General features: G+C 37.2%; 2 protein-coding genes across 15 annotated transcripts in view; one reads left to right on the forward strand and one right to left on the reverse strand.

Annotated features, from left to right (window-relative positions):
* The window catches only part of mest (mesoderm specific transcript), a 366,224-nt gene that overhangs the window by 194,954 nt on the left and 146,691 nt on the right, over positions 1-24,579 (reverse strand). The gene's annotated exons all lie outside the window — the stretch shown is intronic.
* LOC138748000 (collagen alpha-1(VII) chain-like) overlaps positions 1-24,579 on the forward strand; it is a 66,555-nt gene that overhangs the window by 27,406 nt on the left and 14,570 nt on the right. Inside the window, exons 12-20 of the mRNA XM_069907700.1 lie at positions 1-57; positions 2,521-2,592; positions 3,214-3,285; positions 5,065-5,100; positions 8,250-8,330; positions 14,697-14,750; positions 16,227-16,280; positions 18,226-18,288; positions 19,320-19,382. Coding sequence (XP_069763801.1) covers positions 1-57; positions 2,521-2,592; positions 3,214-3,285; positions 5,065-5,100; positions 8,250-8,330; positions 14,697-14,750; positions 16,227-16,280; positions 18,226-18,288; positions 19,320-19,382 — 552 coding nt within the window. The remainder of the gene's footprint in view (positions 58-2,520; positions 2,593-3,213; positions 3,286-5,064; positions 5,101-8,249; positions 8,331-14,696; positions 14,751-16,226; positions 16,281-18,225; positions 18,289-19,319; positions 19,383-24,579) is intronic.

Below are 24,579 nucleotides of genomic sequence, written 5' to 3' on the forward strand. Positions count from 1 at the left end.
GGTGACCCACATGGTATTTCAGGACCCCAAGGTTACAAAGGAAACAAAGGGGATACGGTAAGAAAACACTAATTTGTCTAATATTATTATATATTTGTCTTAATCATCCTGATTGTGATTTTCAGTGTTTTCCAGTGAAGAAATTCCACAAGGGAAATATTGAGAAGGATAAATTAAAATTGCAGGGGAATGGGACCAATTGAATCTCTCTTTCAAACATGAACACAGGCACAATTCTGATGGGTTGATTGTCCACCTATTCTGCTGTATAAGAAAATAAAAGCAGGTGTTGACTTCCTGGTTCCTCATGACTATCCCACTATTTATTGTGATCATGGCTTATATTGCCTCAGACCTCATTTCTACTTCTGTGCTAGTTCCCCACAGCCCTCAATTCTCTGATCCTTCCAACATTTCTTTATTTCCTCTTTAAATATTCCCAATTTTCTAGCCACCACCAGTCATTCTCTTTTCTGCTACTTCTATATAGGTAACCCTCATATCACAGCTGTTCGGGTAATGAAAATTAATTCTTACAGAATTCACAGATTACTACCCAAAAATTTGAGAGATGGATTGAAATTTCATAAGACATAGGAGCAGAAATAGGCTATTCAGCCCCACCAAAAATCATGGACTGATCCATTTTCCCCACTCACCCCCACTGCCTGGCCTTCTCCCCATAACCTTTGATGCCCTGGATAATCAAGAACCTCTGCCTTCAATACATCCAATGACTTGGCCTCTACAACCAACTGTAACAAATTACACAGATTTTCCACCGTCTGGCTGAAGAACTTACTCTACCTCTCTTCTCAGTGAACACATTTCAATCCTGAAGATGTGCTATCTTGTCCTAGACTCTCCCACCATGGGAAACAAACTTTCTACATCTACTTCAACATTTGAAATGTTTCAATGAGATCCCCCTCATTCTCTTAAATTCTAGTAACTACAGGCCAAGAGCTATCAAATGCTCTTTGTATGATAACCCTTTCATTCCCAGAATCATCCTTGTGAACCTCCTCTGAATCCTCTCTAACGTCAGCCCATCCTTTCTTAAACGAGGAGCCCAAAACTGCTCATGAGGTCTCACACTGCCTTGTAAAGCCTCAACATCACATCCCTGCTCTTGTATTCTATTCCTCTTGAAATTAATTCCAGCACACAGTAGACATCCTGCCCACAGCCCTATATCAGTCCCCACACTGACAGCCCGTGCCGGCCGCCCCACAGTGTGGGGACTGATATTGGGCTATTGGGAGAGAGCGGGGCAGCGGGATCAGTGTGGGGACATCCCATGCTGCATGACCCCGCACTGATATCCCGCACCCGGGGGGGGGGGGGGGGGGCAGGGGCAGCTGGGTGGGGAGCCTTTAGGCGCTTGCCAGCTGACTGTCATCCCCTTAGCAGCTGCTTTCAGGTGGCTGCATTCATGTGCCGGGGGGACCTCAGTGCTCCGGCGATTATCCCTCATGGAGGAGGGTTACAAATTTTGCCTCGCATGCACCTCCTGCACTTTCATGTGGCCTCCCAATAGCCACATATGGGCATAATATGCGGCTTTACACTGGGGATTTTGGGCACCTGAAAGTGCCTATGGTTAAAACAGACTCATATCTGAGCCAGAAGGTTGTGGATTTAAGACACACTCCAGAGACTTAAGCACATATATTATGTTAGCACCTTAGTGTAGTACTTAGATAGTTGTGTACTGTCATAGGTGTCATATTTTGATGAGAAGTTTGATCAGACACCATTTCCTTTCATGTGGAACCAGAGGATCACATCACACTATTCAAAGAAGATGAGGTGAACTCTCCAGGTCAATGCTTAGTCCTCAATAAAGGCCCCTTAAAAATGTTCTCATCATTTATTTCATTTTTTCTATTATTATCATAATAGGGCACAAAGCAGAATTGGCTGTGAGCAGCTTTTGGATGTCCTGAGGTTGAGGATTCTGCTTTATAAATGCAAACTACACCTTTGAAGTGATTAATGCTATAAAAACATCATATAAATCTGGATGTTTCTATTTAAGAATAGGACTGATGGTTACGTGAACAAATTCTGATAAGAGATTACCAAAAGCTGAATGGAACGTGATAGCTCCTGGGGTGCTGGGACGCGAGAATGTCAAATCAATAATGTTTGAATGTGCATGAGATTGTCTGATCTTAACTGCTAAGCAGGCTCAGGCCTGGTCAGTACTTGGAGGGGAGACCACCTAGGAACACCAGGTGCTGTAGGTTTCTGTGAGGGATACTGGTCAAAGTGGTGACTCTCTCTCTGCCTTACGGTAGATAAAAGTCAAACAATTTCATACATGTTACATTCTAAATGTAGTATAACATGATAATAATGAAACCTTTACCTTTAATAAGGTAATAGTCTAGTGTTTTGAACTGTTTTCAAGTGGTTATATTTATTGTATGGTGTACAGTACATCACACATGATTATGTTGGAAGAATTAGTTAAATTGATGCCTTTTTTGATCATACAGCTTCCTTTTCATTTAGGGTTATAGAGGTCCTCCAGGATTTGATGGTGATAAAGGAGAGAAAGGTGAAGATGGGCCCCCAGGACTAAAGGTGAAGATTTAATGCACAACTATTGTTGGGTTGAGCTCAGTCTTTAGAGCCAATAACCTATTTCCAACAGCCCCCATTTATTATGTACATTTCCTGTAGTTGAGGACACACAATGGTCAAAAGTATTTAACATCAATTGGCAGTCGCTCAAATATCAGCAGCAATTTATCTAAAAATGCAAATTCATAGGTTAGTTAATGAAAGATTGTTTTCTACAGATTAATAGATATAAATGGAGCAGATCTTTATACTATTTGGGGGACAGTTTAATGGTGTTGGAGACAGGGATATTAAAACATTGCTGGTATAGTTTCAAGTAAATATGATAATACTACTCTCTCATTGCAAAGTCTGAAATGTATTTGGAGAAACGGTCAAATTGCTCACTACTTTCAAATCTAGGTTTCTCACTAAAAGGTCCTCTATCAATAGATTGAAGATATTGCTGCTATTGTCTGATAATTTTTGAAGGTCAACCTATTCATTCCATTTCTGCAGGTGGGTGGGTGGATGAATTACCCTCTGAGTCAGTTACCTGTTCATGATATGCTCTGCTATTTAATTAAATGTTCTTCAGGATATCACCAGTAATCTAAGGCCATCTTTATGTTTCCTTCCAAGGGTCACAAAGGAGAGCCGGGGTCAAAGGGATCAATGGGTTTTTTTGGGGCCAGGGGTCCAACAGGACAGAAGGTTTGTGTTACTGTCTCATCATGATTATGCAGGGAACAGCTGTATTTTGAAATTATGCCATGTTTATAATGAAGCTTAGATGGTTTTAACATTTATCTGAAACTCTTGTGCATTTGATAATATTGTTGATTTTCTGTTTGATCCATTTCACCACTTAACATGTTGCTACAGTTAATGAGTCAATGTGAAAACAGGTTTGAATCCCCTTAACCACTTCCAGCAGAAACTAAAAGACAAATCTTAAGAATGTAAAAATATTCCTGCAGATTCTTGAGGCATTCCCATCATTTAGTTTGACCACAGTTAGTCTGCATTTTCTCCATCTATGTTCCTTGGTTATATCATTCTTAGTTTTGAAAGTTTCATTTGAAGCTCTCACCCTTCGCTTTTAACAGGCTTAGTTGTTCCAATTTTTTGAGGGAAAGAGATGTAGATTTTCAAGGAGTAGTAAAAATCAGAATCTCTCTTCCTCAATTTTTTTTTGGGTGGCACAGTTAGTATAGGGCAGCATGGTTAGCTTAGGCCAGTACATTTAGCATAGCGGTTAGGTCAACGCTGCTTACAGTATCAGCAACCAGGATCTTGCACTTTCTATAAGGAATTTGTACATTCTCCCCATGTCTGCATGGGTTTCCTTCGGGTGCTCCGGTTTCCTCCCACAGTTCCACAGCGTACCGGGGATTTAGATCAATTGAGTGTATTTGTGTCGTTGGCCAAAAGGGCCTGTTACTGTGCTGAATGTATAAATTAAAAAATTGTCTACCTTCTTATATCACCTCTGAATGTATCAGTGTAAATTCTGACTATATAATCTTGTAGTTTATCAGGGGAGTCTGAGCAACTTCAATGGAATGTTTCCATGGTAATACCTATCTTTACTAAGGTAGTGTGTTAGAAACATTGAGAACTCTTTGTGAACTGTAGTTTCTATGGTGTTGCTACTTATTAAGGAAAATAATAGAAATACTACAGTTCTACCTCAAAAAAATAATTTACAGTCAACTCCCAAAAGGAAGGGCTAGTATGGTCTATCTAAATTCATACCACACACAGTACATTGTTCTGAATACACATTCACAAAAATCATTAAACCCTTACAAACACAAACCACCAACATTAAATTCACACTCAGTTCAATTATAAATTAAATCAATATGCTAGTTGGCTAAACCCCTCAGATTTCATCAACTATAAAGGTGCATTTTTTATTGCTGAAATGTCCAATCCAGGAACCTTCAGTCCTCCAACAGGCTGTCCTCAGGAACCCCCTTTTCATTCATCCCAATATTCAGGGTGACTGGCTGAGCATACTCATATTTCTCAAGCTCACTGATATTTCTGCTAAATCCACAAACGGCCATTATTACTGGTGTCCTTAGAGAAACTAGTCTCTAATTCATTCCTGCAGGTTCACTGTCTTACTGCTTCTCAGGCAGTAATATCTCAAATGTGATGCCACTGCAGTGTCTTTAGAGTTTGTAGATGCTCCACTCTTTAGTTATTTAAGTATAAAAATTCCAGATGTACTAGTTGACTAGTTACAGTAAAACATATGGGTATTGAGGTGTTTTTCAGCATTGCTCAATTCTATTAAATATTTAATCTATTTTATAACTCTCCCAATTTCGCTGACTTTAATGGAAATTAAAATGAAGAGAGGTGCAAAGTGGGCTGTTGATTATCTCATCTTATGCAATCACACCAAGATCCATTGTATCTATTTCTAGAGGCTGAGTCTGAATTACATATGAACCTAATAGGATTTTTTTTAAATTTCAGGGTGAGCCTGGTGAGCATGGCAGAAATGGAATTGCAGTAAGTGTTTTTCAAGTTTCAACTAAGACTATCTACTGGATGTTTATAATAAACAGATACAGTGCATCCCTGCATTATGGAAAAGTTGCATTCCTAGAAAGCCACCTGTATCATTTATTTTCTGTGATGAACCCTTGACAAAAAAAAATGATACTGGTTACTTTTGCAGTTTGTGTTTATTTACTGTATATTTTGACATACAAGTTGACCTTCAGATAAGTCAGATCTCTATTTTCATGGTTTTATCATGTATCGAGCATATGTTGACCCCCCCCCCCCCAAAATGACTGAGCTGTTGGGCATTGCCTGAGGGTTGTTGTATCATGGAGCCTCCAGCCAAACAATGAAAGTATAAGTGAGTTTTAAGTTAAAAGTGATAATGTACTGGTAGCATGAAAATGTGTTGTTGGTTGGCTGTTTCAAGGGCAGTTTTTTGAGCTGAATTTAAGGACTAATTTTTGTATCTGGTCAACCCCCCCTCCCCATTTTTGAGTGCTTTTTGAGGGTTTCATGACTTTTTATATGTTGAAATATACGGTAGTTATCTTATTTTCACATAAATTCTGTAAGAACTTCTTTTTTAAGCTCTGCACCTCAAAACTTGGGTATTGATTTGTAAATTCCAGGATAAACCTGTTACTTCAACTGTCAATAATGTGGGGTTCCTGTATTCAAGAAAGCCTAGAAAAATAAGTTAGAAAAAACAAGGTAAATTAAGAATGAAACAGAACCCTGCACAATATTTTTGTTCATCATAGAATTAAATAATAAGTAACTGAGGAAGTTTTCCCAAGCAGAAAATGTAAATGGCTGGCACATTAGCGCAATGTGTACAGCAAACGGGACAAGGATTCAAATTCCACACTGTCTGTAAGGAGTTTGTATGTTCTCCCTGTGTCTACGTGGGGTCCTTATTCCTTCCTTCAAAACATTTAGTTTTCAAGAGATAAACGTTCAGAGAAATAATCCAAAGCAAATGTTCTGACAAGACATCGACATTGTTTGATATGGCTGGCTGGGTTCATAGAAGTATTCCAACAGATAAGAAAAGGTGTAGAGAAGACGATCTTGATCTTTATAATTATTAAAGTATCTGATTGAGTAGAGATGGAGAATTTATGAGGGACTCCACAAATAGTAGTCAAAAATCTACATAAATAGTCATCAGTAAATGTGATGAAGAATTCAGAAGTATATTTATTTGGAGAGAATGTATTGAATATGGAAGTTACTGCCATATGGAGTGGTTGGGACAAAAAAAAGCATTGTTATATTTAAGGGGAAATTGGACAAAAGGATATGGTGAGATAAAATAATATAGATTCTTGCATGAAGCATTGACCATTTAGGCTACATGAGGTATTTCTGGTCTGAAAATTTTACACTTTTCTGTCACTTCTGAATGTCCAGAATAGACTTTTCAAAATACACGTACCCCCATCCTTATTCAGAATTTATAGCACTTTAAATATAACCCTAATCCTAACTTTTTTTTTAATTTTCATGTCAATGGTAATTATTTAAGTTTGCTATAACTGCAAAAGGTAGGAACATCAGAGTTTGTACATCAGATGCAAACTTATTCACAATTTCATACGTTCATCATCTCCTGCATTCCACGTTCATCCCAAACACTTTGTTTTGTTAAAGATTTGAAGTGCTTGGATTAACTCACTTCCATTGCAAATACATTACCACGAGGCTAGTCCCTGTCAATAAGCCATCTGTATTTTCCATTGTTTATTCAAGCTACATTGAATTCCTAGCTCATCATATCTGACATTGTTTCATTCCTTCTCAGTTTCGATATTCTTCTTCATGCCTTAAATTTCTCATTATCTTTCCATTCCCATTGATACCATTTGTGAATTGCAAAGTAATTTTTTTGTAAGTTTAACCAAGCCTGATGTCAGGTGACTACATTTACTTTAATACACCAAATAGAAGGGTAACTTACTTCCACAGCTGAGTAAGTTAATTTTGTACAACTTGATATAATTGGAAAGAGACCTACCTTCCCCATACATTAATTGACAAGAGCATCCCTTAGTATTTTTATGGATCATAATGCCACAAATTCTTTCTCTTTGATATGAGGTGATCTTGGAGTCAAAGAAATATCCAGTCATTTCATTTATAACCAATTTAGCTGGAAAATATTTATCAGCAAACAGAAGACATGGACTAGGAAAGATTTGCTTTGAGATGTGCAAAGTCTTTGATGAACATCAATGTCATGAAATCTTTCTGACTGTCATTTGCTTAAGATGCAGTGGGGAGAATATTGGTTCGAGAAGGTTAAAAATCTTTGAATTTTGCCATCTGTTAATGTTGACCTTTTGCAAAGTAGTGTAGTATTTCTTTTATGCTGTACAATTGCACTTCAACTTTCAAAGTGATATTTTAAAGACTATGTGACATGTAATTATTTCCAAGCATCTAATGTTGTTTGATGATAGTTTTATTGTTAATTAGCCATCAAAATGAAACCTATCAGCTTGGGTTAATACATATTTAATTATCTGCAAACTGGTCCCTGTTGCCCCTGATTAGTTTGATATTCATTAAAATTCTTATTCATAGATACTTGTTATTTGTTTTATGTTTTAAAAAAACTGCCATGTTTATACTTCAGAGCCTTCCAATAAGATGTATCATTTTATATTTACATGATTATAGTCTCTGGGAATTATTTTTTTCAGAATGTTGGATGTATAGTTCTTTTTCATCATTTTTTGAAAGACCAAGTTATTTGAAGTATCCAATTAATCAGACGTCCTGTTTTTCACCCTTTTGAAATCACAGTTCTCAGCATATATACACACAGATAAATTAAGTACCTTTTCTCACTGCTTTTAAAATATATTACTGCAACAGTACACTTGTAGGGAGTGGGCAGAACCAGCACTAACAGCTCCTGTCTACTGGCAACTAGCCACTACAGCCACGAGACATAGTGACTCAGAAGCACCTGTAAGTCTACTGTGAAGCCCTGCCCTACTCAACATAGATACGTCATGAGGTCGTTAGCACTTCAGAGTCATGACCCCAGGTCACATGTTGTATGTCTATATCAAGCCTGATAACACTGTAATAAATGATTCCCTTCGCTGGCTGGCAACTTCAGGTGTGGTCTTTGTTTATTTTAGGGCAAAGCTGGACTTGATGGTAAAAGTGGAGTTAAAGGAATTAAAGGAGACAAAGGCTTGCAAGGACAGAAAGGAGATTTGGTAAGACAAAATAGTTCAATTAAAAGGATATCCTAATTTATTTGTTTGCTCAAGAACTGGAAATGTGTATATTGTTACATCATAATGACTTGTATCCTGAAGATGTTGCTCAGTCATTTCATTAGGGAATATTAAGAGCCTCAGACATAGAACTTGTCCAATTCCAACTCTGGCAGAAATCTACCAGAATAGATGAGAATGAAAATATTGGGTCATGCCAGTTCTTGGAAGTCTTGTAAAATTAGAGACTTGGCCTGACCCAAAGCCAGTAGCGGATTAACTAGGCCCTAGGGCCTAAGGCCCTCCCTGACCTTGCCCCGACATAGGGCCGGGCTACCCCCGCTCCCTCTCACTTTCTACCCCCACCACCCTTCACTCCCTGCTGCGGCCCAGGCCATCCCCGCTGACCCTCGCTTCCCAGTAAGGGCCTAGCCACCTGGGCGCCACTTTCACTGGCCTCTCATTTAGCAGTAGCGGCCACCGGTTAGACATCACTGGTCACACACCTCTCCTGTTGTTCACTTTCTACTGCAGGTGACAGGCTGGACACTGGTATTTTGGACCCCCCTTCTCACGCTGCAGATCTTCATGCCGTTGCCATCGGCATTGGCACTGTGCTGGCTCAGACTTACAGTCAGCTTCATCCACACAGAATCAGGGTGTTGGAGAACACCGCGCATGCTCAAGTCACTTCCATGTTGCAACTGCACCCTCGGCTCCTTCACTGGAGATAAGGTGCATTCTCACCATGGGGTTTCTGGTTATTTTTGGTGGCCATGAAACTGGCCACTGCACTGTTTGGTGTTCTGTGATGTTTGCCTCAGTCACTTTTCAAAAGACTAAGCACCCCAGGTTTCCTGAGTCTGGTTTGCCATTTTGGACCCTTGATTGATATTAACAAGATGTGATGGGCCCTTTTACCTTCCAGGCCCCTACGCTTCAGTCTACTCAGCCTAATGGTTAATGCGCCACTGTCCAAAGCAAGTCATCAGTCTAAGGGCTATTTCCTAGCATTGGAATAACTGTTGAGTATTTCCAGCATTCTCTGTTTTTACAAAATCTCAGGGAGAATGTAACTATCTACATCAGATGTTCTTATTAAATTTGTTCACAAAATATAAATGTTACTACAAGGCTGCCACCTTTGTTGCCGCTTGACCTGAGTGGTTTGATAGGTCACAATGGTTGGGGGCCAGAAGTGGATAGCAATGGCAGATTTCCTTCTCTGGGATACCAGTGAACAAGATGAATTTTGTTTAACAATCTGCTGTTTTCATGGTTACTATTATTGCCTGTAACTGTAAATCATTTTAATTATACAACTAATTGCTATGGCTCGAATCAAATTCATGCTTTTGGATCAGTAATCCAGAACTATTACATATTCAGTAACCTCAGCACAGTTCAAAAGTATAAATCTATGGTTTTTGGGAATGTGAATTTTAAAAAAATGCTGAGAATGCTTGATAGACCAGGCAACATCAGTGGTGAGTGAAGCAGAGTTAATGTTTCAAGTCAATGCCTTTCTTAAGATGATCAGATAATACTCATAGCAATTTCTTAACATGTAACTTATCAATCAATTCTTTAACCATGGCTATTAAAAGAACCTTCTGAATTCTTGGTGGTCACTGAAATCAAGCATATTTATCATCTCCACAATGAATCAGAGATCTCGGGTTGTGGCCTCAATCCCAATGTTTTTAAGTACTTTTATAAATATCCTAAAGAACTATAGAAAAAGGGGAAACTTTATCATTTTTATCCACCAGTTCCAAGATAAGTGTAGGCATCAAGGATATAAAATAGTATTTGCTTTGGGCACAAAGGAAGAAAGATTGTTATACCAAATTTTTTTTAATGAATTTACATAAGACACTGTAGACAGTGTAATTTGGAGCAAAAGAAACAAGCTTCTGGAGGAACCCAATTGTTCAAATAGCAGCTCTGGAGGAAGAATTTTTAAAAATTTGTCATGATGCAAGATCTGGACCCAAAACATCCACCATCCTTCAACCTTCAAAGATACTGCCAGTCTGGTTGAGTTCCTCCAGCAGTTTTTTTTTCTCTTTTAAAATCAGCCTTGATTGTTTAAATCTTTTAAAATGAGACTTCTATTAAGAAATGCATGTAAATTAAAGCCTTCCCAAATTGGGATGAGAGATTTATAGTATCAAAAGAGCCTGGACAGTTGGGTCTTTATTCTTTGGTGTTGAACAAAATGAGGAATGGCCTTATTCAAGCATACAAGATCCAAAGTGGGCTTGACAGTGTAGCTGTTGACATATTTTTACTGATGATTGCCATAAACAAGGTGATCCAGTTGCAAAATAAGGTAGCAGTCACATAAAAATTTGAAGTCCATAGGAATTAGTTCCCTCAGAAGATAGTGAATGCTCTGCCCCAGAGGGTGGTGGAGGCCACTAGATATGTTTAATGTAGAGTGAGATAAATATCTGAAAGATAAAGGGTTTGAGGGTTATGTGGCATTGGCACAGGGGAGAAGTAGAGCCAGCATAGAATAGTCTGGATCATAATGAATGGCAGGGCAGACTTGAAAGCCTGGTGCCTTACTCTTGCCTCAGCACTCCACTACTTCTTATGTTCTTATTCCTAAATTATCAAAACTGGTGGAATCTCAAAATAGTTGTGGCTAGTTTTCTTATATTGCAAGGTATGAATGTACAAAGATTGTGAAAAATGTAAACATAGTGGACTGAACATAATTCACAGATAAAATTCCAGATGATGCACAATTGATTTTCAAAGATATATTCCAAAGAAATGAAGATAATCTCTAATGCTGGAAGTACAAGCAGATTAAAATGATTATAATATTCCCAAAGGTCAATAATAACCTTCAAATAAAGGCAAATTAGAGACTGGGACATATTTCAAAAAGGGCATGCATATATATATATTAATTTTCATTCCTTAGTTCCACATTTTCTAATTATTTTTTGTATTTCCATTATAAAATTCTCACTTGCATTCCTTTGATTATAAAAACAGTATATTTCAAGGGGTGCACTCACAACTTGAGGGAACAATCCTCAAATTGCTCTTCCATTCATTGAGAATGAAGCTGCAGGTTTAACTTGCTGCAGAATTTGTTCCACATTCTGCTGGAAATAAGTACTGTTGCCTAGATTCCCATTTCCTCAAATGATAGCAGGTGGGTGTGAAAATTACCCACAGTTAAAACAGAGGCTGCTGACTGCAGACTCAAAGTGACCATTTTGTTACACTCAAATTCAGTCAGCCAGAACTGTTCTCAACATAAAGCAAGTGGTGTTTCTGTGTATCCTTCTGGCTTCTCCACTGAACTCTCTATCTCTGCCTCAGCCAGCTCCTTTCACTCATTCTTTCTGCACAGTTCGACCTTGGCAAACCAGTACTGAGTTACACAGTTCTCAGTAGAAATCCATCCTTTAAAGTGACAGTCCAAAAGGTCAGTCCATGGTCCATAACAGAGGGTTGAGCAGGAACTTCGACTAGAATAGGAAAAATACCAAAATGTTCATCTTCAATGGACTCTGAACCAGAGAAATTAGATTTACCATCTCTGATGGACAAATCTATGTTACATCAGTATCAAGCTGAAAAGTCAGCCTAAATTATATGCCATGTCCTGGTAATGGTTCAGAATCTATATGTAATGTCTCAAAAGGACAGATGTTCTCATAATCAGTAGAGAATAGTGACCAATAGACTAGCACGACTGCTTTCACACCCAACTGTGGACACAGATTCATACGTCTGAAGAAATTTCTACTCGTCTCTTTTCTAAAGAAATGTTCTTTTATCCTGAGGCTGTGCCAACCCAGACTCTCCCACAACTGAAAACACCACATCCACTCAATCTAGCCCTTTTAACATTCTTTATCAAATGGCTTAATGACGTGCTTGCTTACCAACATCAGTTGCTCCCCGACACAAGCACAGATTAATATCAATTCAATTAACATGAAATTCCTCAACTGAAGTATACAATTAGTGGATGTGACCTTAAATCTTTTTTGTAACATAAAAGTGCTTGACAAGCACATCAAGTCATACATGCAGCATTCTTTATGTAGCAAAGATAAAGATATATAACCAATGTTTCAGGCCTAAGTCCTGTAAAGGTTAAAACCTTGTGTTTTTGATTCTTAGTTAATTTTGCGCTTATATCTTGAAGGAAAAGTATTGTTTGTAGTGTTACCATAGAGACTATGACATAATATGTCATAATATCAGCGCAGACTAAGAGCTTGCATCTCATTCTTCAACAAACTATGAAGGAGTCGTGAGCTCAAGATCATTTTCTTTGAATTTGTCTTATTTATTTTGTATATCTCTTTAAAGTTGAATATTGTTATATCTTTAAATGTAGCCGAATGCTTTGTTTAATCATCATTATGAAAATTTTAATGCAAAGTTATGCAAAATGTTTATCTGTCTTTTTAACGAATTAAAGCTACATAAAGTTGCATCTATGAAGTTTGGTTTATTGGATTAATAAGATAGTAATTTGGAATTCTCCCAATTCTTCAGTTTCTGTCCCTCCTATTATCCACAAACGTAGCTCGAAGGCCACCAGTTCCATCATCCAAATCATTTAAAAATAACATGAAAAGTAGTGGATTCAACACCTCTGTAGAACACGACTAGTTACTGGTGGCCAGCAAGAAAAGACCCCCTTTATTCCCACTCTTTGCCACTGCAAATCAGCCAATCTTCTAACCTTGCTAGTACCTTGTATGTAACTAGTTTAGCAGCCTCACATTCGGTACCTCACCAGAGGCCTTCAGTAAATCCAAGTAAACTACATCTACTGACTCTCCAATGTCTATCCTGTTTGTTACTTCTGCAAAAAAAACAACAATTTGTCAGGCAAGATCTCCTTTGAAGGACAGCACTCTGACTTCAGCCTATTTTAAGACTTGAATCTTGCCAATCACTAAAGTTAGGTGAATCCACCTATAATTTCCTATCTTTTGCGCCTTTCCCTTCTGAAAGAGTGAAGTGACATTTGCAAATTTCCAGTCCTCTAGAACAATTCCTGACTCCAGTGATTCTTGAAAGAATGCATTCACAATCTCTTCTGCTACCCCTTTCATAATCTTCCAGTGAGGTCTATCCAGTCCATTTCAATTTTCAGGACTCTGGATTTTCTCTCACCATTGATGAATACAATTGTAGAGATGTTGAATATTGTCATAAACATGCCAGCTAAGACTAAGTGAATATTTTCCAAATGAGTGATGCTAGTCTATTGGTCACAATTCTATTACATATAGATTCTGAACCATTACCAGAACAAGGCTGACTTTTCAGCTTGATACTGATGTTACATAGATTTGTCCATCAGAGATGGTAAATCTAATTTCTCTGGTTCAGAGTCCATTGAAGATGATCATTTTGGTATTTTTCCTATTCTAGTCGAAGTTCCTGCTCAACCCTCAGTTATGGACCATGGACTGATCTTTTAGACTGTCACTTTAAAGGATGGATTTCTACTGAGAACTGTGTAACTCAGTACTGGTTTGCCAAGGTCGAACTGTACAGATAAGAATGAGTGAAAGGAGCTGGCTGAGGCAGAGATAGAGAGTTCAGTGGAGAAGCCAGAAGGATACACAGAAACACCACTTGCTTTATGTTGAGAACAGTTCTGGCTGACTGAATTTGAGTGTAACAAAATGGTCACTTTGAGTCTGCAGTTAAAGAAGGAAATTGTGAAGAAGCTGTGTTAAAGTCACAGGCTTCATAAGTGAGGTGGTTTTAAAAAAAGAACAACCTTGAAGAACCAAGGAAAGTCCATGGTGAAGAAATCTGCAAAGGATTCATAACTTCACAGTCAAGCAGCATCAATCATCTCTCTCTCCAACATTCATTCAGAATCCTTTTGTTATCAGTTGAAGAACTGAATTTGAGAGTGAATTCTATGGACTGTGTATTTAGATTGGCTTGCTTGACCGGACTGACCTTGGGTTTTGGGATTTTTTTCCTTTTTTTTGTTTTTGACTATTAGGCACAGACTAATGGTCCGGGTTTTTTTTCACCTATACATTTTTTATAAATAATCTTTGTATATTTACTATTAGAGGGATTAATTTGGGTAAGATATCATTGTTAATAATTATTAATAAATAGTTAAAATTTAACCCTTTTGTATTGTGTCCTATATTGTTGCTGGTTTGGGGCATTACAGCTCTCTCAGCAATGTCTTGATTTTCAAACATGTGGACTGATTATTCATTTTCTTGCCTTTTGTAGTATATTGCCTTGTTGCATTTGCCTGGAATGTTGCACTTTCCTTGAATATTGATTACTTTTTGTGAAAGAAATGCAATAACGTGCTTATTTATTTTTCTTCTGTTTTAGGGAGATAAGGGAGATGAAGGCTTAAAAGGAAATGGTGGACACAGGGGTGAGAAGGTAAGGACTATGTAATAATTGCTGCACAATACAAGTTGATGTCCATATGACCATGGCTATTTAAATTTAGGGAAATAGCAGAGTGACCAGCCCTTCCAGCTCATGATCCCATGCTAGCTAATGCAGTCCATGTGACCAATTAACCAACAAATACTGTGTCTTTGGAACGTGTGAGGAAACCAGAGCACCTGGAGTAAACCCAGATGGTCATGGGGAGAAGGTACAAACTCCTTATAGACAGTGCTGGATTCGAGTCTAGGTTGGTGGTGTTGTCATAATGTTGTGCTAACTGCACCACTAATCGTGGTTTTTCCTGGCAAATTCCCAACAATTGTTCAGAGAGAGCTGTCCCTTTAAGGAATGCTACAGTGATCTTGCTTCTATTCCATTACAACATCATTCAGGATAAATTCAATGATACTTTGTCACAGCAATGTCTAATATGAGTTATTTACTGATGCCACTACTGTGATCCTTGCAACCTTAAAGGATTGTTATGATATGTGTACAAAAGTATATAAAATGCAGTCAGAATTAATTTCCAGAGCAAACTTTCTCTACCAATAGTCCCTCATAGAACATTACAGCACAGAAATAGGCCCTTTGGACTTTCTCATCTCTGCCAAACTATTATTCTGCCTAGTCCCACTGACCTGCATCCAGTCCTTATCCCTCCACACCTCCCCCATCCATGTACCCATCCAAATTTTTCTTAAATGGTAAAATTGAGCCTACATTCACCAGTTCAGCTGGCAGCTTGTTCCACACTTCCTCTCCTCTCTGTGTGAAGTGCCCCTAATGTTCCCCTTGAACTTTCCCCTTTCACCCTTAACACATGTCCTCTGGTTTGTAGCTTACTTTGCCATTTTCTTTTGGAATACTGTCTAGTTATAGCAATCAGTCCATTGGTCTCTGCACTATCAAGTACAGGCTGTACCTATCTATTAGTCTTTGAAACCTATAATTCACAGCAATGCCCCAATGATTCCTTTGTTAGTCCTGATTCCAATCTGAATTTCCTGCAGGCTGGTTAAACATTGAGTTTTCTTAAGCTTAACTAATGAAGTTGTTTGTTAGCTGTTCCAGAGACACCTTTTGGAATCATGTTCCTTAGCTTTAAATTTACACAAAACATATTCAAGGGTGCCATTGTTGACGTAGGGGTTAGTGCAATGCCTTTGCAGCACCAGCAATTGGGATTCGAATCCCACGCTATCTGTAAAGAGTTTGTACATTCTCCCCATGTCTGCATGGGTTTTCCCTGGGGGCTCTGGTTTCCTCCCACTGTTCGAAACGTAGGTTAATTGGGTATAAATTGGGTGGCATGGACTTGTGGCCCAAAATCGCCAGTAGTGTGCTGTATGTCTAAATTTTTTTTAAATATAATGTTCTACTAATCTCTTTTTATTTGTTTGTACAAAGTGAAGAGAATGAAGTTGGGTTAAATGTAATAATTATATTATTTACATTTTATAGGGGTTAAGGGGTCTTCCAGGCCAAAGAGGACAACCAGGGATTGGTGCTGAAAAGGTAGCTGGGGATTGTTTTAATTCTCTTTCAAGACAAATTTCAGTCCATTATTTTTCCTGATCCATTTTTTCTCACACCTAATTCAAGGTTAAGACTCATTTTTTAAATTATTTTTTGATTAAGCTTGATGTAGATCAATGTATTGCACTTGCCCCTCATTGCTAGTGGTTATTTGGGAGCCAGTATGGTGGGAGTTAATGGTGAGTGAAGAAAACATGAGAATAATCCTTTTAGAGAGCAAAATAAAATTCTTGACAATGTTCATGATGCCTGGTATTTGTAAGGGCAATTATTATTCCAGCAGCACAGTGATGCTGCTCATCTCATTTCATTGCTGAGTGTTTCTTACATAATGGCACTTCATTGGAGAAGTTTAGAAGTATCGAATAATGAACAGAAATTTGAGGAATGTAGAAGCGGAAGTACAAAACTGTAAATAAATGATCAGAATTTGGAGGAGAAATAGTGATTAGTGGTTCTGCGTGAGATGCAAGTTGTATGAATAGGATAAAGTCTGTGGCAAATTACTGAACTTTTTTCAGAAGCTGAAATGATTCAATGTTTAGCTGAATGAACTTCTGGTTCATTCATGACTTACTGGTACTTTCAATGATGCAGTTTAGCAACACAAAGATCAAAATGTATAACTAGGTAATATCACCTAATTCCATGCCAGCAGATAATATCCCTGCAGATTAGTATGTGCATAAGAAAGATTGGGCTGGAGGTGGGTCAAAGAGGAAACTAGTAGGGTGATTGGGGTGGGTCATGGTAGCCAAAATAGATTGATGGAGAACAACAGTGGTGGCGGATGTTTGTTCATGGATATTATTCACTGCTTACAGATAAGTAGAGATTGAAATATATTAAAGCATTATATTGAAGATGATCTATAAAAAAGAGGAAATAACCAGGAATGTCAAAGAGGACATGAAGAGATAGAATGTTTGCAACATAGTAGATTTCACTATTTAAAAATGTAACAGCAAAGAATGAATTTGAATTTTTATAGAAAATGCTGGAAATATTCAGCAGATCAAATGCTATTTGTGGCAAAAAAAAATGTAATGTTTTTGATCAACTATCAGACATACAAAAATCAAAGCAATGACTTTTTAGGTGCAGGGAAATGGAGAAGCTGAGAAATGTTTGTTTTTGGATGGTCTTCAAGGGTTATTAAGTGTCAAAAGGATGAAAATTAGAGGTGAAAAAAGATGGTAAAGAGACTGACTTGGATGTAATGAGACAGATAAACAAAGATGGCACTACTGGAAAGAAAGTGTAAGGGAAAAAGCAAGATAATCCAAATTTGTAAAAGGAAAATAAATTGATTGCTGGAAATCTGATATAAAAACTGAAACCATAAGTAATATTCATTAGCTGATATTACTGAAAATTGTGAGCCCAGAAAATGTAATGTGATTAGTCAGAAGATGAGGTGCAGCTTCTGAAGAATGCGTTGAACTTCAAAGGAATGTCGTGGGCTGAAAATTGAAAAATCAAACCTGAAGTGAAACATAAAAATCAGATATACCAGGAGACATGAATCTTTAAAAAAAATGTTTAAAAACTTAGATTTGAATTAAAATGCATTGATTAATGCACAAAGACAACATCACTAATCCAAGAAATTGTATGTTACTGGCTTCACCAAATCTTTGCTGAACGAGCAAAGATACATTGTTCAGTCTATTGCAATTATATCTCATTTAAAGTAGATTACAATTATAAGTGAAAGCAGAATTTTGACTGAAGTTTTCTGTGTTAAATGCACAATTTACTGGTTGGTGTCTGTATGTCAAAATTTAACCTTAATGGAACTATATTTTGGCTGTGGAACACATTATTGCTATTTGTGTATTTAATAAGCTAAGGATGAATACAGGCAGATGACATAGCCAAAACTTGAATTACATCTGATTATTACTTATTTTCTATCTTAAAGGGCGAAAAGGGGTTGCCTGGGTTACCAGGAAAACTGGGGTTAGAAGGTCTAATGGGACAAAAGGTTAGTACCTACCTTGCTTCATCACAACATTTTTTCCTAATGTGTGGGGTCACTAGGGATGATATAGTAGGACATGTTATCTCACACATGTAAATGTGTATTAGTTTTCTTTGTAAGTGTAATGGAAGGTCAAAACATTACTTACATTGATAGAAAACTCATCAACAACATAAAACCATTTGGGTGAATTTAGGTAAATGTATGATTAAGAAAGAAATAAGGTGATGTGATGATTGGGTCAAAGGTAGGAAGTCGAGTCAAATTTATTGTCATCTAATTGCACAAATGCAACTCGACAAAACAACATTCCTTGGCTCTCAATGCAAAACACGCAGACATACAACCAGACATAACACATATACTAACAATAGACATGCAGTACAAGTCTTCCTATGTACAAATAAATAAATATTGTTTCATGGATGTGAGAGTCTCAGATGGTTAATGTGAGCAGTTCCTTTGGTCGTTCAGCATTCTCACTATCTCTGGGAAGAAGCTGTTCCTCAACCTGATGGTGCTGACTGATGCCCCTGTATCTCTTTCCCAATGGGAGCAGCTGAAAGATGCTGTGTATGAGGTGGAAGGGGTCCTTGATGATTCTGCATGCCCTCTTCAGACAACGATCCTAGTAGATCACGTCAATGGGGGAGAGGGAGACTTCAGTAATCTGATCTGCTACTCTTTTGAAGAGCTGTATTTGGATCATAATAACTAACATAAACATCTTGGGCTGCATGTCCTATTTATGCGTGGAAATGCACTACTAGTAGTTTAATTTTTTTTAAATCAATAACACCTCATTTTATCAAGTAAATTCAACAGAAAATAAATTGAATCAGAATAAGTTATTGCAATTGCTCCTTTTGAGAAACCTGATGAGAAACAAGAACCCAAAATGCAAGTTTAGGGGAATGGCCACCCATAGGCTTCAGTGGGCATGTGGTCACAGTTGAATGCAGTGCTATACTTAAATGAAATGTTGCATATATAAAAATGTTGTACATGCCATTAAATATTTCTGTGTAATTTAGGGATCTCAAGGGTTTCCAGGTATTCTAGGACCCAAAGGAGATCCAGGGGAAAAAGGACAAAAGGTTAGTTTTCTATATTAAATCAACTGAATGTCATGCTACAGAGTGGTCAAGTAGCATTGCCAGTAGAGAAAATTTCCACTTGAGTGACTGAGAAACTATTTCATGACATATAATTTAATTAGTGAAAATGTTGTGAAAGAAATTACTTGGCAAGGGGATAACTAACAGTGATGTCTTGTAGAGAAAATTAACTTAGCAATACTCTCAAGAGCACTTTAGTTATGTTCAGCAACCCTGAACATAATTGTCCATGGGTTTTTAGTATAAAATGATTATTTTTCTTGTTATTCAAACTTTTTCTCTTTGGTATGGAACACCTTATAAGTAATTAGCTGTTGACAGCAGAAAATAGCCAAAAACTAAAACAACTCGTACTTATTTTTATAAAAAGATGGGGAGGAGGGTGATCAATGGGATATGATTTATTATTCAAATCAGGTGGTGCATGGCCTTTTGCCAGTTTCTGTACATCCACAGTATGATCACTATGGAAACTTGTTTCTGTCATTGGCTATTGACTTTTAAATATAGCATTTTGAAACATAGAGACTATCATTCATAAATACATAAGACTGAGCACAAGAATCAGGAACTCTGGCAGAAAAGTAAGATATATAACTAAAGAACAAAATTAAATATAGAATTATTGAATTATGGATTGACATCAAACTAAAGCAACTGATAATACAAACAAAGTGCAAAGCTGATTCAAATAAACAATACAATCTAATTATGAGGTAGAAAGATAGGGGAGGAACTGATCTAAGGAACTTTATTTCCAAGCCTATGGAGATAGATGGAGATTCATCAGGTGCCAGCAAGATCAAAGACAGATCCAATTATGCAAATATCAGTCACACTGATAAATGGATGGAATAACTAAACTGGTAATCATGAATCATTTTACCAACTACTCTAAAACAAAAACAAGAGACTTAAGGGGAAAGAGAAAGAGCAATGCATTAAACTTTAAGGTATAATCTAATGTAAAGAATGATCCCAAGTAATTGAGAAGCACGATATGTATAAATTCCTAACTGTGGCTCTGAAGAATAGAAACCATACCTTCAGCTCTCTGAAAAATATTGCTCTAATAGCTTCTTTAGCTCACCAATTAGATCAAATCCTATCTTTAATCTAACTAGTTAATTGCGTTTCAATGTACTCAATATCAGAGACTGTGTCATTGATGGAACTATCAAGCAGCACTCACTAATAATTTGTCCCCACCAGGCCCACCTTAATTCAGATCTCATGATAGTCATAAAGGTAATTTAGTCAAAAGAGCTGAACTCTAAACATGGTCCCTTTTTCAAGCAAGGTAGCAGGGAAAAGTCTAGAGTCTGAGAGCCAAATACAGGTGGTGAGGAAGACACTAGAAAAAATTCTGAGGAAAAGAATTAAAAAGGCAGGGACCAATCAGACACAGCTAACATGGCTTTGTCAAGGGTGATTTTGTCTGACTATCTTAATTGAACTTTTTGAGCATTGATGAAAACAAGGCAGTACATGTGATTTACATGAAATGAACTAAGACCTTTAGGAAAGTCCAAGATGAGAGGCTGTTTCAAAAGATTAGGGTCCATGGAAATCCTGACAAAATTAGCCTGACAATAGGAGACAAGGAGTGATGGGATGCACGTGACTTGTGCTGGCCCACAAGGTCAGTGTTGGGAAACTTACTATTTGTAAAAATATGAATGGTTTGGATGCAGATTTTGGAGAGATCATCAGAAAGTTTGTGCATGAAACAAACATTGGCAGAGCTGTTGTTGGTATGAAAGGTGATCTTAGATATGTTAGAGAAATGGCTCAGATGTGTCAGTAAACAGGCAGGTTCTAACAATTTTCCTTAGAGAATGCATTTGTCACATCACCATCAACTTAGGTTTATTTTGAAAAGGCTTTTTTTTCTTTGTGGCATGACTTTGCCCCGTGGATAACCCAATTTAAACTATTAACTGTTGACACCCTTACCATCTCTGTGAGAATGGAAACAGTTAATCAGATTTCATGGTAAATATCCTCTTCTCCCGCCTGAACTATCCACAACATGTACATTCTCTCCTATATGTTGTTGATTTGGACCCTGTGCCCAAGACTTGATCTGTTAAATGCAGTAGAGCTTCAGCTTGCACATTACTTTGTAACAGTCAACAATACAACCTTTCCTCTACATCCACCCAAGGGTAGAAACATTTTTCTTGTAACAGTTCTTTATTTCAAGCTAACTTTATTTTTTTAATATTTTATTTTTCATTTTTATATACATAGTAAAATCTTCAATATCACAATATATATTAAACTTTTTCATATAAAAACAAAGAAAAAACCCTCCCCTTCCTACAAAATATAAATCCACATACCGTCAGCTCACATTTATACTATCCATAAAAGATCTATGTGGAGAATTAGCATCTGTTATTATCATTATTATAATTGGTCCCCTATATGGCCTAAATATGGCTGTTATAATTGTTTTCTAGATTGTATGTAATTTTCTTCATAAGTATACAACTATTCATCTCTGCAGTCCATCGTGCTATGAGTAAGGGAGAGTCGGACTTCCAAGTAATTGCCATACACCTCTTAGCTACTAAAGCTACTTTGACAAAATAAATTTGGAATTTAGTTAACTTATCACTTATTTCAATAAAATTCCCAAGATATAAACCTCTGGGACATCTGCGAAAGCCACACCTGTTACCCTTGTTAATATTTTTCCAATATCTTGCCAAAAAGACCTCACCTCACACACAACCATGTAGCTTGTAAAGACATTCCTGTCTCAATCCCACATCTAAAATACATCTCCAGTATTTCATATTTTGACCTATATAGCTTCTGTGGCATAAGATATAATTGGTGTAAGAAGTTATATTGAACCAATCCATATTTTGCATTTATAATTGATGTCATGCTATCCAATTACCGCCAGATCAACATCTTTCTGATAATTACAACACCTAAGTCTGATTCCCATCTCTCTCTCGATCTCTGTAAACATGGTTTTGCACTTTCACTCTGGAGAGCATACTACATTTTTGTTATAAATTTGGGTGTATTCCTCAGCCATATCGTTTACTCCATTTCATTAATTTCAGGAGGGTCCAATGTTGGCCCCATCTTTCTCTCAGGAATTATCTTAGCTGGAGAAAACAGAAGAAAGTTCCATTAGCTACTCCATATTTCTGTTTTAGTTGATCAAAAGACATGAGTCCCCTCTGTATAGCAGTCTTCAATGTATCTTATTCTTTTGTCATACCAGGAGTTTAATATTCTGTTACCTATATTTATAGGCAACAACACATTCTTACATAATGGTGCTCTTAATGATATCCGTGCTTTTTTTCCAATACACTCTTTGATTTCTTGCCACACTCTAATCGTGTATTAATATAGGATTATCTGTCATGTTTTTTATTGACTTAACACTCCATTTATAGATAAAATCTTTCGCTGCCCCCTCTTTCATTGAGTATAATCCCATTTGAATCCAAGAGGGAGGGCTGCCTTCCTCAAAGAATAATGAAAGAAATTTGGCTTGTGCTGACAAATAATACTTTCTAAATCCTCCTAGTTTATATTTCCTAGTTTATTAATTTTACCAGCAAAATTCTCGGCACCTTATCATTCCATAAAAAAGGAAAGCAAAAAAAATAAATAAAAACCTCCTCTAAATCCCCCTACCCCCCTCCCCAACCCCCTACAAACTTAAAAAAAAAGAAAAAGAAAAGGGACAAGAAAATCACAACAGGAGCACTTCACTTTCTGATACTTTTTATATATATAGGAGAAAGGGAATATTCAAAATTCATTAAAATTTTAATACCAACAGTTTGAAAATGTGTAAACTCTATATTTCACAAAAATTATGATATTTAACTGGCTAAAGTCTTGAAAGAATAATACCTTTCTGCCATTTTTCTCAAGCGGGCCATTTTGTTGGAGTAATCAAATGCTACTCCCAAAACCACTTCCCATTCCCAGTAACTCAGAAGTCTTACCAGAACTGGCCATGGTCCTTGCTTGTCAGATCTTCTGGGCCCAAGGGTCCACTGAGCCCTTTCAATTTGTAGTTTTCTGTTGAATTTATTTTCTCCCAACACTCGTTGGATACAAGTTTCAAAGAAGTTCACCAGGTTTCTCCCTTCGGTCTCTTCCTTCAAACCAATAATTTGAACATTATTGTGTCTGTTGAAATTCTCCATGTGGTCGAACTTATTTGTTTCTCCAAGTCCCACTTCTTTACATCTTCCTCTAAAGTTTTAAGTTTTCTTGCATTTTAACCAGCTTGCCCCATTCGTTCCATTAAATCATTAATTGACTCTTTAAATTCAGGCATCTTCTCTGTCATATCTCTCATTGCAGTTTCAATACCCATGAAACAATTGCTTAAAGTCTCCACCTTCTTCAGGATCATATTCAGGTCTCGCGCTGACCCCTTAGCTCTGCCAGGCTCAGTCGCTCTTGTGCCATTCCCTTTCGGGCTTTCACTCGATATTCCTGGCTGAGTGGGTGTCTCTTCCAATTTTGTTTTTTGCTGCCTTGGTTTCTTAGCATTCATTTTGTTCATTCACAGTGAAAAAATTCTTAACTTTAAACTTTTAAACTGTCTTTTTAAAACTCTGCACAGAGAGCTCATCCAAGATACATCTGTCTAGCTCCTTCGCAAGGCCACGCCCTTCAAGCAAACTTTCTTGATCTTTTTGAAGAAATCCCTGTTCCAAACAATATTTCTGATCTTGCCTATTCTTATCCATTCTACCTTTCTGGCACTGGCATGGAATTTATACCTTAAATTCTACAAGAGAAATTTCTTCCTAGACTGAAATCTTAATAGCCAAATAGGAAACATCAAGACTGAAATATAGTGCTGCGTAACATTAATTACTTCAGAAGTTTGAGTTCACTTGCATTTTGTCAGTAGTCCATAGCTCTTCTATAAAAAGATATGTATTTCAATCAATGTGCAACACTGATTTGATGCAAGCATTAAAAAATTGGATTCCAACAATCCAGAGTGTCAAACTATTAATCAAATACTGATGCCAAGATTGTTGCAGCAGCAAGTACACCTCTCAAACTTCCCAATCCCTACATACTCGAATAACTGATCTCCCAGACAAATCTTTATTAGGAGAGACAAAGATGTGTTAATCGTTTGGTTTTCATTCCTGAAGACAACTGGAGCTTC

This window comes from Narcine bancroftii, chromosome 13, assembly GCF_036971445.1.
Source record: "Narcine bancroftii isolate sNarBan1 chromosome 13, sNarBan1.hap1, whole genome shotgun sequence".
NCBI lineage: Eukaryota > Metazoa > Chordata > Chondrichthyes > Torpediniformes > Narcinidae > Narcine > Narcine bancroftii.